The sequence below is a fragment of the Myotis lucifugus genome, unplaced genomic scaffold, assembly GCF_000147115.1.
Source record: "Myotis lucifugus unplaced genomic scaffold, Myoluc2.0 scaffold_54, whole genome shotgun sequence".
NCBI classification, from domain to species: domain Eukaryota; kingdom Metazoa; phylum Chordata; class Mammalia; order Chiroptera; family Vespertilionidae; genus Myotis; species Myotis lucifugus.
In genome coordinates this window covers 880,178-896,875 of record NW_005871102.1, presented here as the reverse complement: position 1 = coordinate 896,875, position 16,698 = coordinate 880,178, and the positions used below count along the sequence as shown (strand labels likewise).

The following is a 16,698-nucleotide window of genomic DNA, read 5'->3' as shown; positions in this document are numbered from 1 at the left end:
CATTTTGAGGTAAGTTTGATTTTTAGTTTTGGCTTGGCATCTATGATATAGTGTCTCAGTTCCCTTATCTTTCAGGCAAAAACTTGAACTTCTGAAAACCAGTGCATCCTCCAAATGCAAGGCATAATGTTTATCATGAGGGTATTAAATCATGTTTTAATTGATTAATACTATAATAATAAATAATAAATGCACTTTTCTTTTTCCACAAGCTCTCTTTGGAATATGTCTCCTATCCATTTTCTCTAAGACTAAATGCCTAAAACAACTCCTATTGTTGACATAAAAATATTACTCCTCCCTTCTTTCTTTAAACAGCTGTTTAGTGACTAATGGGGAGCTCAGAGGGATACACTTGTCCCAGAAGAGAGAGAATTCTGTCTTAATCAGCCCCTCCCCATCATCCCTTGTCATCCAGGACAGCACTAGGCTTATTACTATGTATTCAGTAAATAGTTGTCAGTTTGAACTTGACATTATAAATGATTTTGCCATTTATTTCAGTGGTAAAGGGTAAGTAGTGTCTGTCAATTGATAGAATACTCTTATTTTCCAAGTTCCGAGTCCACCCTTGACTTCAAAGAAAGGAGCAACCTTCAAAGCTTTTTTGAGTCTGTTCATTCATTTGTGCACATTTGGGGAGAAAGTAAAATGGAGGGGGAAAAGTCAGGATACTCTTCTGCTTCTTTTCTGCTTTGCTTAACATTAACCATCTAAATGTTTGCTAACTTCACCCGAAAGGATCAAATGAGAAGACCACAGAAGCTCACTACATGCTAGCTTATTTATTACACTGTAATGGAATACAATTAGAGGATCTCACTCCTTTATTTCTACATGATCCGCCATCCTATTTTCTTCTTTTCTCTTTTTTTTCACTTTGAGAACGATTTGTGTGTGCTTCTCCCTAAAATCTGTAGGATGGTTTCAATGCTTAGTTTCCAGCATTTTCCTTAAGTTATCTTCTGTGATTTAAGGCACCTGGGGGGAGGGATAGACGAGCTTCCACATCAACGGATGATGCTTTTTATCTTTTTAAGTGACCCACAGTTTGGTTACTGGTGCAATGAGAAATTAAGTGCACATTTCAATGACTGCCATTTCACAGTCACTCAAATCAGAACTGGAATGCCACAAAAACAACTCCCTGTTAGCCCAGAGAAGAAAAAAAGAAGAAAGAAAGTAAAGGGGAAATTCAGATTAGTCACAAAGAAGTTCCCCGCCTGCTGCAAAGCGGCAGTGTTAAAACTGAGAGAGTCCGCTCTGCTCTTTCAATTGCCTCTTATCTCTGGTCCTGCCACCTCTGTGGATTTGCTGATTGATACGCCTGGTTTTGTCTTCAGCTCCTTCTTGGCAGGGGAGACGTCAGTTCTCTCTCAGATCTTCCTTTGGCCCAGTTTTCATCTTTGCTGTATCCAGACTGTGAAGATGGAAGGGGTACAACCCCTGGATGAGAATGTGAGAAACGCGCCAGGTCTGAGATTCCAGACGCACAAGCTCATGCTGGTGGCCTCTGTGGTCCAGGGGCTGGGGCTGCTCCTGTGTCTCACCTACATCTGCCTGCACTTTTATGCTCCTCAGGTAAGATGCATATCCGGCACCTTGTTGCCACCAGCTCACGCTGATGGCAGCTCCAACAGCTGCAAAGGGTCACTTGGAAAGAATCTGATAACCAAATTGTCCAGGTGTTTGTTTTTTTTCTTCCCCCTTAGCAATTTTAAAGTGTGGTTAAACACCCTCTGGTCTCCTTTTTCCTTCCCTTTTCTCAGTAGTGGCAATGGTGGGGCACGGTGGAGGTAGGGCAGGGGCGCTGCTTCTGGATTATTCTTTTTCTTTGCAATGCAGGAATACTGGTATTTTTTTATGAGCCGTCATTGAAGCTTCGAGTTTTATGAAGCTTCAAGTCATTGATATACCTGGTTTACCTATTTTCTTAGTTAGTGTCTGATCAGGGAATTAATATAAAAAGGAAATAAGAATGAGCTCAGTTCCACTTTGCCATTGTATTCATAAAACCCACAGACACTCGTGGACATTTGCTCCTGCTTTGCAAAGAATGCTGAAGGTATCAATAGTAAGTTCTTTTAAATAGCTAATAGTTCTTTTAAAGGCAGAGATGTGTGTGTTCCGTGCATCCACGCACATGGCCAAACATTTACTCCAACAACTTACCCCGATATTGATTCTCACAGCCTTTCTCTACCAATCACAACGTACAGACATCACTTTGTCTATTTTATACTTTATCCAATATATTATGTGGTGGGTGCATCTTTCTAGTATTTCCCCCACCTAATGAAGATATTCCTTGCAATCTCCCTTCTCTTTATTCTGATCCCCTTTATATTTCTTTTTTCTTATGTATTTGTTCAGACCTGCAAACATTATTCAGTCTTTAAGGATGTTCTTGACTGCTGGCAACTCCACTGAAAATAAATGCACAGTCTGCCCATGTTCCCTTGTTGAGGCTAGTCTGATCATACTGTTTCCCTGGCGGGTTGCTTGAGTTTAGAAAAGTCTGTCCCTGGTAAAGATTAGACAATAGGAACTTCTATTTCTGATGGACAGGGCAGAGTCTGAGTCTCTCAAACAAAACTAGGATAAGACCAGTGGAGTCCTGGCAGACGCCTGGGCTTGCCTCTGCCCACCGGAAACAGGGGTTTTCAGTGCAGAGAGGCTGGTGGGAGTGTGGTTGTGATCACTGTACTGCAAAGAGGGCTCACATCCCCCGATTCCAGAAGTGTAGCAGGTGTCATGTCATGCTCAAGTCGGCAGACTGGCGAGCACAACACCACACTCACCCTCTACTCATCATGCCATGCCTTTCTTTCTCTCTGCAGAACCCTTTGGGTGCAATTAGAATAGGCAATTTGGGTCGCAAGTGTGGGGGCGGTGCAATGTGTCCATGGCAGGGTGCCTAAGACGCAGACCGGAATTAGGCTCTTCCGAGAAGAAAACAAAGAGCGTAACCAAAAATAGAACAGCTGAGTGCATGCACCAGGTCTGGGAGCCCTGAGAGTGCTTTTTCAAATAACCACAGTGTCACAGACACTGTGACGATGAAAAGACAGGACAGATGGCTCCAGTCAAGACTCAACTAGGGCTGTGAGTAGGAGAGAGCCAAAGGTGAAATGGATGCATATAGCCCGCTGGTGGCAGAGTGGCCCTGGACTAGAAATACCCAGGGGATGCTGAGAAGGAGAGGGGTCTTTTCTGCCAAGTCACCCAGCAGCTCTGTGATAGAGCGTGGAAGAAAAGCTGAGTGCTGGTTTCCAGGACACTAGAATTCATGGGGAGCATTCTTTGATCCTGGTGCAGAAATGGAAGCAAAGACATAGGAGGTACAGTAGAGCTGGTGGCTCAAGAAAAGTGCTATCATATACTCTGGATACGGAATTTTTTGGCACAGATTTGACACGAATTTTAATTTTTTCTTATTTTTAGCTAGACTGTTTTAGCTAACATAAATATCTCATACTGTTATAGGATGCAGCACAATGGGTCCTTACATTTAATCTCATATACTTTATTGGGGGGGGGGGGGAAATAGCACAAATAGAGCATATATATTTCTCCCTGGAACTTGATGAAATGGTGGTCGTGGCAGTGTGTGTGTGTGTGTGTGTGTGTGTATGAGAGAGAGAGAGAGAGCGAGCGAGCGACATTGAGAGAGAAGGGTGTAGAGTAGCTGTTGAAAAAGGGACACTTTCTAAACTCATTGATAAAATTGTTTGGAATTTTGGTTGAAGCATTGGCTAGATGATGATGCAAAAACCCTCTACTTTTATAAAACAATATTGCAGTGATCTCTAATATTGCAATGAATTTCCATTTGGGTGTTATCTCAAGTGAGCCGAGTACTCATCACTCACCCAGTTAAGTTGGATTTTTTTTTTGTAGAAAAAAGATACTTGGAGAATAATCATAATTTCCCTCATATTTTAGATTTAATTTTTAGCCTTATAAAATAATTGATTATATGAAAGGCTCTGTAAAACACAGATGTAACGATTAAACTCCTTGGGCAATTAACTTTCCCCTCATCATTCCATGACATTAGGTTGATTTCTGTGCACAGCAGAAGTTCTCATTTTGGAATGTCAGAAAAATAAAAGATAGACTTTTCCCTCTCATATAAGTCACTTCCCTCTTTGGGCTTTGATTTTCTCATGTGTAAGCAACTGGATCAAATGATCAGAAAGATCTCTTCCAGCTCAATATTCTATGAATATGTACTTTATACATATATTCAGAGAATGGAATGAGATTTTGAGAAATACAAAATATAAGTTAGTAGATTTTTGTGTCTGAGATAAATTTCCTGGTTCTTAAGAAGGGGTGGAAGAAAATCAAATTTGCATATATATTTGTAATTTATGCTTATTTATATGCTATGTACATATCTAAATAACCTGTTATGTGTTAGCAAAATACCCTATTTAGAAGGAGGAAAGAAGGAGATGCTAGAACAGCTGTGGGCAAACTACGGCCCGTTTGAAATGAATAAAACTAAAAAAAAAAAGACCGTACCCTTTTATGTTTACTTTGAATTTATATTAGTTCACACAAACACTCCATTCATGCTTTTGTTCCGGCCCTCCGGTCCAGTTTAAGAACCCATTGTGGCCCTCGAGTCAAAAAGTTTGCCCACCCCTGTGCTAGAAGAATATCTATGGTACAAATTATAAAACTGAGCCCTTTTGTCACCAAAAACAATACATGCTCTTTGGATATTTATTTAAAGTATTAGGCTTCTAGTTTTACCTATTACTTAGCTTGGAACAACGGCAGGAAAGTAGGTCAATTTACAAATGTAATTTACACATTTATATATATATAATTTTTATAAATATAATTTATAAATTTTATTTGTGTATCTCTGGACTATTGCGGCTGGGATCTTCCAAGATTTGTATCACCCTCATCACAGCAATTTATAGATGTGAGGCTTTTAATGATAATTCTTTAGCAAATTTCAGTTGAAGGTTTATATTCTCAACACTTTTACTGCCGGGTAAAACGGAAGTAGAGGAAATTGTTAAGTGAGCTGACCAGATCTGATTAGAATTCACAGTTTCTTGATGAAGGCTATAACTTGGACTTTTGTTTGTATTGTTTAGGGAGAAAAAAGAAGCTTTTTTTTAGCCTGAAAAATCTTGTCTCAGATTAACTCAGTTTAAATGTATCCCCATGTAATCTAACAAGAGTTTTAGAAATTCCTTTTTGAAAAAAAAAGCCAGACATGCAAATAAATGATTTTCAATGCAAATGAATTTACATTTCATAAGCAATTTTATGGTAATAACAAAGAAACATCTGAAGTATTGAACTGATTTGTCATTAAGTACTTGGAGGCTCTAAAGGGGGTACTAATAATAATGTATAGAATCATTGCATTTTTGAGTGGGCATTACACATAGTCTACTTACAGTTAAGAAAACCAGAGAGGGTAAGAGCTGGGAAGGAGGTAATGCTATAGCTGATATTAGAAGGAAGAGTAAAAACTCTTTAAGTAGACAAGAAGGATGGTAGTGATTGGGAAGGGGGTAGAAGGTTTTCTAGATACTTGTTCAGTTGATTGTTCAAAATGGTTGAAGTTGAGTGTTCCTAGGGCAAAATGGTGGAAGGTAAAGCTTGAAAGGGCTGTGACTCATTCTAGGGAAACACTTCCTTCCATTACATGCAAACACACACACACACACACACACACACACACACACACACACACAAAACCAGGAAAAATTACCCAAACTGCTGCTTCTCCAAATTTCGCTTCTGTTCTGTGGTCTACATATTTCTATAGATAGAAAGTGAGTCTAGCCCTGACTGATTTGGCTCAATGGATAGAGCCTCAGCCTGCGGACTGAAGGGTCCTGGGTTCGATTCTGGCCAAGGGCACATGCCTGGGTTGCGGGCTCGATGCCCAGTAGGGGGTGTGCAGGAGGCAGCCAATAGATGATTCTCTCTCATCATTGATGTTTCTATCTCTCTCTCCCTCTCCTTGCATCTCTAAAATCAATAAAATATATATTTTTTAAAAAGAAAGTGAGTCTAATCTCATGCAGCACTAGGGGGCGCTACAGTAAAACTAACCATTCTCAGATGGCTTAATGAAGCCTACACTCTTAAAGAGTCAAGATAAGAAAACCTTTTTTGAGAAGCCAAATACTAGACAGTTATAAGAGGAAGAACAAGGGAGGCCTCATCTGATACTTTATAAATGAAAAATTTTGATATAGTACTGACCCAAGTTGAAAATAGGATAGAAAAATTTGTACTGGGATCATGCTGGAAATGTCACATTTGTCCGAGTATGGAAACACACACACACACACACACACACACACACACACACACGAGTTCGGGATATAGATTTAGGGATATAGTCTCCCGATTCCATTTCTCTGACGTCAGCCCCTCGTTATAGGCACAGAGTAGACCCAGTCCTGCCTCAGGGCTAATCACCTGCCCTTCCAATCCTACTTTTTTTTTTTTAATAGAAATTACTTCTGTGTCCACTTTCAGAGAACCTGTACTCTCCACTCACGTCAGGGATTCTGTCTGCATCCATGGAAAATTAACATTAACCTTCTGGAATAATTTAGGTGAGAAGAGCCATGTACAGTGTTGTTAGGAGTGAAAATAACTGACTTACAAAAGGTTATTTCACATCAACGGTCACAAATGGAACATATGGTGGCATTAGGATGAAAGAGAATTCCATACCATCCTACGGCTTGTGTATTTTGTTTGTAGCCACTCATACTTTCAATATCCATATCTTTTTAAATGAAGGAATCAACACACTTCCTTACAAAAAATACAAAACATCTCCAAGTTTAGAGCAAGTCATTGAGGTATAGAGGAGAGCATGTTGGGCCAGAAATTACAAGGCTCTGGTTCAGTTCAGTCTTTAATGTTGTGACTCTGAGTAAATTTCCTGCAATTCCCTGAGCGTCAGTTTAATCATTTTCAAAATTGGAATTTGGTAGTTGTGAAGAGCAAATGTGTTACAGAGCTTTGGAAATGATGGTTATTATTCAAGGACACGCTTCCCTAAGCACTGTACCACTGAAATGTTTTCCTTGTAGCATGTGTACACACACACACACACCATAACTCAAATCTCAGAAAGCATATCATAGGGTTAACCTTCATTTCATGGACTTTTACTTCCTTACTATAGTTTTTAGGATTAAAAAACCCCAGCTGGGATGTGAATCATCCCTTTGTCCAGCATCTCCACAGCTGTAGACACTCCTGGCCTATTAGTCACTCAGTTGCCACCTTGGATTTTGGATCTACTGTTGAGATATCGCAGTGCTTGTGTTCAAGTAACCCTTATTTTACTTAACAATAGCTCCAAAGTGCAAGAGTAGTGATGCTGGAACTTTTGCTATGCCTAAGAGAAGCCAGAAAGTGCTTCCTTTAAATGAAAAGGTATGTATGTATAGGATAAACATAGTATATATGGGATTCGGTACTACCCGTGGTTTCAGGCATCCCCTGGCTGTTTGGAACATATCCCCAATGGGTAAAGGGGGATGACTGTAATTAATTATTTTCTTTTCAGCAGAACGTTTATTCTGAAATACAACTTAGGTGGGTTTTTAATTTGTATTGATTTTTCTACTTCGAGAACATGTAACTGCTATTTAAGAACATATTCTGATTGATAGAAAAATTGACAAATAGACCTACACTTTAGTTCTTCTAATACTAATTTAATAAGAGCTTGTGGTTAGAAAGTCTCATTCCCTTACTGCTGCATTGCAAATATGGGGAACAGAGGGGTCCAGTGAGTTTTCATGATGGACCCTCAGGGCTGGGCTTCCCTGTAGGTAGCCAGGGCATAAGCCTGGAGAACCAGAGAAACTCTCCAACAAAGGTCAGGAGGAAACTGACAATGAACATGACAAAAAATGATAAACAAGAATCCAAATAGTCATTAAGGAAAAATATAAAAGCCCTTTGGGGTTATAAAATAAGTTGTAAAATACCTACTTTACAGGTCAGTAATATAAAATATATTTTGAATTATTTGTGTTGACTGATTAATGTTTTTAGCTTCCAAGGTCCCTAAAGATCTTAATCTGACCCTGTACATGGTATGATGAAGACTAGGAATGTAAAGCCTTTTTTTAGGGGGTGAGTGTCACCTGTAATAAACAGTCTCTCATTTTTACAGATCTTTCCCCCACTTTTGTTTCTACTTCTTCACCATGACTTTGGAGGAAGATAGATATTTGTGTGCAGTTTTACAATGAGGAAACATGAGGCATTACAGACTTGTCTGGGTTTATATTAAAAGGTCATGCAGAAAAAAAAAGGTCATGCAGGGCCATAACCGGTTTTGCTCAGTGGTTAGAGTGTCAGCCTGTGGACTGAAGGGTCCTAGGTTTGATTCTGGTCAAGGGCACATGCCCAGGCTGTGGGCTCAATTCCCAGTACGGGGTGTGCAGGAGGCAGCCTATCAATGATTCTCTCTCATTGTTGATATTTCTGTCTCTCTCCCCCTCTCCCTTCCTCTCTGAAATCAATAAAAATATATTTTAAAGAAAATCACAAAGCCCATTTCTAAAAAAAAAGACTAGGACAAGTTGCTGAAAGTGGGCAAATTCTGTACAAGCGAGTCTTTGTCTTCTGGCTTCTCAGACAGCAGGCGAGAGAGCTTGATGAACATGAGGGCTGAGTGGCTCTGGTGTAGGCAGTAGCTACCACCAAGCAGCTCCTAGCAAGTAATTCGAAGGCTGTGGCTACTGTGAGCACTGACGCTGACCTCCATGTGTCCTGCTCCATCCTTGGCCCACACCGCATGATGCCTTCTCCTCTTTCTTTAAGGTAGTGGTTTTCTACCTGTGGGTCGAGACCCCTTTGGGGGTCGAACGACCCTTTCACAGGGGTCGCCTAAGACCATCGGAAAACACATATATAATTACATATTGTTTTTGTGATTAATCACTATGCTTTAATTATGTTCAATTTGTAACAATGAAATGGGGGTCACTACAACGTGAGGAACTGTATTAAAGGGTGGCGGCATTAGGAAGGTTGAGAACCACTGCTTTAAGGATATAAGTTATATCGGATTTAGGGTCAGCCCTAATCTAGTGGACCTCATGTTACATCTGCAAAGACCCCATTTCCAAATAAAGTCACGTACAGAGTTCAGGTGGATGTTAATTTTGTGGGGGAGACTACTCAGCTCACTATAAACCATTGATTCATTTACTTATCCCAACAGTATCTGTAGAGTGTCAATTACCTGTCAGACACAGAGGAAACAATGGTGAGCAAGACATGGTCTTCCTTGCCCTCCCAGAGTTTCCAACCCTGTGTTTAAAGCAGACACTTAAAGAAGCAAAGTGTTGGTTACAGCCAATGTCAAATATTATGTGATTATGAAGTCCCTAACTAAGGAGCAGGCATAGTCTTAGGGGCTAAGTTCCCTCTTAGCTCAGCAAACATTTACTTAACTGAACTTCATTATGATTGAGGCAGGGTGAGATTTATGATAATACAGTGGGTACACTGTAACTGACCCTTCCAGTTGCTTAGAAACTAAGCTGCTACAGAATGTTATGCTGCAGACTCACCCAATCACCAAGGTGAGGAAGTGAGTTCTTAGAAATGTTTTGGCAGATGCCTCTGTGGGTATACTTTGAGGACTTCCCCAGTTCATGTGGAAAGGGAAACCCAGATATGAGAAAACCTTCCCCTTGAGGACAGCAAAAGTTGGTTGCATTTGGTCAATCACATAATTTTGAAGGTGTGTTCATGCCACCTGGATGCTTTTGGTTCATTCCTGAGATCCCTCTTAGGAATCTGTTAATTGCTAAGCTTCTGGGACAATGAAACTGCAGTTCTTGTTCTCTGAGATAGAGAGGACAGGGTCCTCTCTGTGGGGTAGCCATTACTAAGTAATTGTGACAAGAAAAAGGGCAGTGTTTAGAGAGGGGGGCTATGTTAGGATATCGCATGGATTGTGTAGTAGAGAAGAGAATGAAGGTTAAGAGAGAGCTTATAGGAGAAAGGTGCTGACAGTCATGGTGAAGGGTGGGGAAGGAGAAAGAGAGGGTTTGAGATTATAATTAAAATGGCTGTTCTTTGTGTCATTAGATCCCAATAGACTCTTTATTCAACATGGTTTTCAGAGCCACACATCTTCGTTTCTAAGAAATGTAACTTTCGGGATGAGGTTTTTCTGAATGTGGAAGGCTGCTTGGGCAAAGAACCAGTTTTTCCCATTCTTCCTAGTCCTCTCTCTACGTGGGGTTCTGAACTTCCCTGATCAGAAGGTAAGGCCTTGCCCTTGGTAAGGAGGCTGTTTCTGCTGAGCACCACCGAATGCCTCAGGATGAGAGTCTAGCTTCCCAGCTGACTGCAATGGCTCAGGATGGAAAATTCCATCTTCCCCTGCAGAGGCTCCTTGAGATGCACCCTGAGAGTGTGAGAGTGTGCTTTCATGATCTCTCAGGTCTCCTCTGACATGAAGCCCAAGGCACAGGGAGGAGATGTTCACATACCAGTGGAGGTGGCATGGTGAACTGGGGAGTCCCCATCACAGATCTGTTTCCCCACCGTGCTCCACTGACTCCCACACTACCCCTCTCCCACCTAACATCTTGACATTGTGGCTGGGTATCAAGTGAGGAAGGGCAAGGCCCACAGAGTGAAGGTAGAGCCCATGCCCTGGTTTCATACCTTCCAGAGGCTCATTCCTTCCTGCCAAGAATTATCCGCAAGACAAATGCCAAGTGAGTAAAATAATTGCCAACATCCTAGTAAGTTAGAATTAGAAACTCTCTCCAAAGATGAGTTCCTGGGAACATGGTACAGGCTGCTGGGTAAAGGCTGGACATCAGATGTTTCCCAGTTTTGTTCTCCAACAGCTCAGTGCTCAAGGTACTGTGAGAGGCCAGAAAAGGACCTACTTCTGACTCTTCTTGCAGCACCTGTCTGCTTTGTACTTGTCCATGGGGCTGCTGCCCCCCATCAGATCAGTTGCACCTCTTCAGAGCCCAGCTAAAGGTTGGGCCAAATTGTACCACACAGACAACTATGTAGAGTTGGCTGAGGAGATCTTCTCTGGAGAACCTCTGGAGTATTTTGAAATATATCTGAATATTTTGACAACTATCTAAAACCCAATATTTTAATCTTGATCAGTACTGATGATGAAAATACTTCAAATTAATCTTAGACCCTCAAATACTTTCATAAGGGTAAATATCAGAAGAGTTTATTTTTTACCCATACACAAACATGGTCTTTTTTTTTAAATATATCAACCCAAGAAAAATCCGCAGATCTTCTCCAGAGACTAACAAAATAGAAAATATCAAAGGTCCCAGAGGAGTTCCATCCAAGGACAAGCTACACAATAAAGCTTCTTCAATCTGGAAATGTCTGAAGACTCCACACTGTCTCCAAACTCCTGTCAGTCTACACTGACAGAAGTTCTCCAGAGAAGATCTCCTTAGCCAACTCTACATGGTTGTCTGTGTAGTACAGTCTACACACCACAATCAGAGTACAGCCCTGATGTTTGAATGAGACCATGTTAGAAGCATGAGTGTACAAGAAGTCATCTTCTAGTTGAACCTTGTATTTTACAGATAAGGAAGTTGAGGCCAAGAAAGGGAAGATTTCAACTCCACCCCTCCATTCCCGTATGATTTCCATTATACTACACAAGTAGCCCCCCCCCCCCCGATTCAAATTTGGAGTGAGGAGGAACCCCTAGGTAGATTTTATTAACATTCCATTCTTGTGTCCACTTCAGTGTCAAGCTCAGAGGAGAGAGAAGTTGGCACACACAGCAGATTGGCAGGGTGGTAGTCTCACCATGAACTCATCACGAGAGCACAAAGGGAGCACTCAGAGTTCAGGCTTCCCTCCTGGGTGTGAGGGCTGTCATAAGTGAAGCCAAGAAAAGAGGAATGACAGAGTTACCAGAAATGGAGGGACATTCTTGTTGGATAGAACTAAGAAAGCAAGTATTTTCTAAAGCTTACCATGCACTTGGCAAACTGCTGGGTGCTTTCACATATGCTATCATATTTAAACTTCACAGTCATCTCCTGGGAATATTCCAATAACAATATGCCTTATTTTCACTGGCATGAGAGCTGAAGCTCAGAAATGCTAAACATAATGTTTCCAAATTCATAAAATTAGAGAAGTCACAATTTGAACTGACTCTGACCCTCAAGGCTATGCTCTCTGTCTCATCTTACCACGCTTATTCAAGGGCAACAAGATTAGAGAAAATGGTTGGCTAGAATGTAAGACACAGAAAGGATATGTGTGGAAATAAAGTTTGACCAGGAGGTTGAAGCCGGGCCATGGAGAACTTTGAATGGGGCACTGTGGGGTTATTTCTGGGCAGTGGGGTTATCCGCATGAGTTAATCAGGTATGGAGGGTGAGGGGAAGAGTTAGGGCAGGGCAGAGAGCAAGAGGAAGGACCATTTATTTTATTTCACAACATTGCTTAAACTTAATGGTACTGATGCTAGTTAGAGACTTCTGAGAATATATCTATTTCTAACACTGAGTAACCATCAGGACAAGGAACAGAAAGCTTCAGTCTGGAGTTCCAGTAGCTCTAACCAAGAGAGGAAGTCATGTGAGCTTTCCTTGTTGCCTCTCAGCCTCTTGGTCTCAGAGAACATCCCCTGGGTCACTACTACCCTTACATCATCAGGGCGCTTCAAAACTGTGGTAGATTTCCTTGAACTGCAGAAACCATGTGGAGATTTTTGCATAGCCAGTCAAATAATCCAATCATGAGGGCTTTCAGATCAGAGGGCTTGACGTAAGTTTGGGGATGAGGAAGCCTTGTTTTTTCCTCTTCTATGAAAATTGACTTAGGGTTACAACTTCAGAAACCTGGATCATGGACAGTTAGCGCTAAAAGGGATCTCTTGAACTTCTAGTAATTTTTAAAGATGAGAAAGTGATGTCTAGAGAAGTTGTGAAACTTGCCCATGATGACACCATCCCTGCCTGGCTAGAACTTAGTTTGCTGCTGGCTGAGCCCTGCACTCTCTGAATTTAACCAGGTGGCCATTCATGCTGGACTGACTTGCTAGCTTAGAGAGCAGTGGGGCATTTATTCACCCCTGGGGATTATGAATTGGCAGGGCTGGAAAAGTCTCTCCCTTCTACCTCCCAGGCCTGTTGGTTTCGGCTGGATTACGCTTGTGCTTTGACTTCTACGGGAAATAGGGGATTCCTCGTCCGCGTGGGCAGTCGCTTGAGGAATCCACTTGACTGCGGCTACTTGTATGCCAGTGAGTGGGAGGCAGGGATTCCACACTCCAGGGCATGAAAACAAATTCCTCCCCACACCTCCATCAGCCAAAAAGCATCCTGCGGAGAGAGCTGTTGTTCTTGGCAGACACAAGAGACAGTGCGCTTTCTTTTCTCGCTTTCCCTTTTTAGTAGGTGATATAAGCAGATGGTACAAAATAAAAAAAAAGTCGACCATGAAAAGTAAGGGGCACTCCCATTCTTGACTTTAGGCTTCCAGTTCCTTTCTCCAGAGGCAACACTTGCAAACAGTGTTTTGTGTGTCCTTTCAGATAGAGTCAATGCCCATGTAAGCCATATTTTTATTTTTTTAAATACACAGTCATATACTTTATACATGATTCTGCCTTTTGCTTTTTTTCGCTTCATATACTTTATAGTTTGCTCCTTATTGAACTTCTTTGTTCTCTTCCCCATCAAATTACTGCAGACATTTTACCCCTTGGGCTTCCTCTCTCCTTTCTTGATGTTAAATACTCTCTGGGTTCAAATTAGGTTTTCAAGCTTTTAAGAAGAAGGGAGAAAACCAATGTAAAAAATAGACTATACTCACATCTACCAAACTCTGAAGGATTACACTAGTTTTAGTTGGTAGTGTGCCCTGAAAATAAAACACTTTTACACTTGCGTTAGAGCTAGGAAGCTTCCAGAATTCACTCCCAGTGCATTCTGGGAGTCAGTGGTCACAGCGGGTGGATCAGGCACAGCCTTCTTCATGAGGGGATGGATCTCTGCGACTGAATGGGTTTCTTGACAAGATGACTATTAAATGCTCTGTTATCCAAAATGGGAAATTGGGACTCAGTGAGCCAAAACAACACACCAAAGGAGAGTTTGGCAGGGCTGAGCACAGACCTTGGTGCTTGCATGAAAGGGCAGAACACTCCTAACTTATCTTAAGGGGCGTTATAGAAAGGCCAGTGGGCAGGTTGGCAGTCTGGGTCTATTCTCCATGGAAAAAACCCAAGTCTTTGCCAAGTCGCTCCCTCTCTAGTCTACTCCATTTCTGTTTCATAGAATATGACTTGTTAATTCCATTTCTTCACCACTTTATTTTCCTAAAAATATCTCTTTGCCTTCTTCAGGTGCCACCTCAGTATCCTCCAATTCAAAGTATCAAAGCACAATTTACTGGTAAGTGTTGTCAAAAGTTTGATTTTTTTGAAAAGAATTTTTCCCTCCAAATCTCTTCATTTCCTCCAGAACACAAGATCTCACCCTTTCTTAGGGAAGCATTAAATCCTGGAATACCTGGACCTTGCCAAATCTGTGCTTAATTCCTTTAGATGCCTTACTAATCCTTCCAGGAACCCTCTGAGCAGGAATTATTCTTTTTTTTTTTTTTTGTTACTCCTAACCCGAAGATATTTCCCCCCTCCCCCCCCCTCATTGATTTTTAGAGAGAGTGGAAGGGAGGGGAAGAGACAGAGAGAAACAGCCATGTGAGAGAGACACATTAATTGATTGCCTCCTGCACTGCCCCCAACTGGGGCCAGGGATTGAGCCTGCAACCGAATTATGTGCCCTTGACCTTAAACTTGTAATCCTTTAGTCTTCGGGCTGACGCTCTAACCACTGAGAAAAAAGCAGCTAGGGTGGAATTATTCTTATTTTTAAGGTAAGGAAACTAAGGCTTTACTTCCTTAGTTTTGCCAATAATTCTGGTATAGGTCAAGATTCTACCTTAATGAGAGCTGGGGGAGGCCCCAGGTGTGAAGGCCAGGTGATACTTCACCAGGACAGCATGACTTGGATCCAGGACTAACACTAAAACACCCACCAGTAGTTTCTTTTTTAAAAAATATATTTATTGATTTTTTAGAGAGAGGAAGGGAGAGGGATAGAGAGAAACATCGATGAGAGATAAACATCGATCAGTTGCCTCCTGCACACCCCCTACTGGGGATGTGCCCGCAACCAAAGTACATGCCCTTGACTGGAATCGAACCTGGGACCCTTGAGTCCTGGGACCCTTGAGTCTGCAGGCCAACGCTCTATCCACTGAGCCAAACAGGTTAGGGCCACCAGTAGTTTCTTTAAGGCTATTCACTGTCTATCAAGTTCTCCTGAGCCTGAGGGAAGTACATCTTGCCCTCCATAAGAGGTCTTCATTTCCAGTTCAAGCATGCCCCCATGGGCCTGGTTCAGAGCAAGAATTATTGATTGTGTGTCCAGCAGTGGGGCCTACTCTTTCCTATTACCAAGGGACATGAGCCAGAGTGGGGAGTCTGATATGTGGTTGCTTGGCCATATCAGGGCTGATTGAAAAGAAATTAAGGCTTTTTGGCTTACACTTGGAATGGCTCCTCACGAGGGTACCAAAGCCATCACTCTGTGTCCTTGTCTTTCTCCTCCTCCTCCCCCTCCTCTGCTTCCTCCTGTGAAAGCCGCTCTTCCCAAGGCACCTTCCAGGAAAAGCTAGTGACAAGGTAGAAGGGAGAGACAGGTCTTTGTTCTGGAGCTCTTTCACCTGCCTCTTTCTGGGCAGAGCCCGAGCCCACTGACATTCTGTGCACAGCGGCATCATTAAGCTTCAGCAGCTGCTGGTAAAAGCCAGTAGTAAATGCTGCTGGGAAGTCCAGTGCCCAGGGCATGTGAAAATGTGCATTTCACAGTCAGGTGAAGAGAGAATAGGGAAGAGCTCAAAGCAATGGCCCTCCTGGCACCCTTTGCTCCGATTGAGCTATTGAACAAGGAAGCCCTGAGGTTGCCAGTCCCTCCCTGTTCTGAAAATCAGGGAAACCTCCAAGCTCCATTTCCTGCCACAGGTCTGTTGTGACAACTGCCAATGGCTTTAATCTCTCAGTTCTTGAGTTCCAGCCCCGTCAGGAACTGTCTTGGGTACCAGTGCTAGCTCTACCTCCTCTTCCATCCCATGGGTAAAGCACAATGCCCGCTTCTTCTCATTCTTCTCAAAATCTCTTCCTATCACTGTCTCTTCATATATTTCTAGATGTGTTGAAATGTTGTTGCCCAAAGTTGTGTTAAGGAATCATTCTTTTTTTATTTCTTCTTGTTCTACCCTCCTTAGAGTGTGACAATGAAAAAGGTTTCATCCTCACATCCCCAAACAAGGAGGATACCATGGAGATACAAGACAACTCAATCCCCATCCCATGTGATGGGTTTTATCTCATCTCCCTGAAGGGCTACTTCTCCCAGGAGCTCAGCCTCAGCCTTCATTACAGGAAAAACCAGAAACCCCTCTTCTCCCATGACAAGGTCACGTTTGTTGACTCCATCATCGTGGCCTCTCTGCATTACAAGGACAAAGTCTACTTGAATATGACCACTCACAATACCTCCTGTGCAGACATCCAGGTGAATGGTGGGGAGTTAATTCTCATTCATCAAAATCCCGATAGATTCTGTGCTAAATGAG

The 16,698-nt window shown here is 42.1% G+C and overlaps 1 protein-coding gene across 1 annotated transcript; it reads left to right on the top strand.

The window, feature by feature from the left end:
* The first annotated feature begins 1,017 nt into the window (after positions 1–1,017).
* TNFSF4 (TNF superfamily member 4) lies at positions 1,018–16,697 on the top strand. Its single transcript, XM_006089001.3, has 3 exons — positions 1,018–1,581; positions 14,402–14,450; positions 16,348–16,697. Exons 1-3 carry the CDS (start codon positions 1,018–1,020, stop codon positions 16,695–16,697), a joined length of 963 nt encoding a protein of 320 aa, XP_006089063.2.
* Position 16,698: the final 1 nt, after the last annotated feature.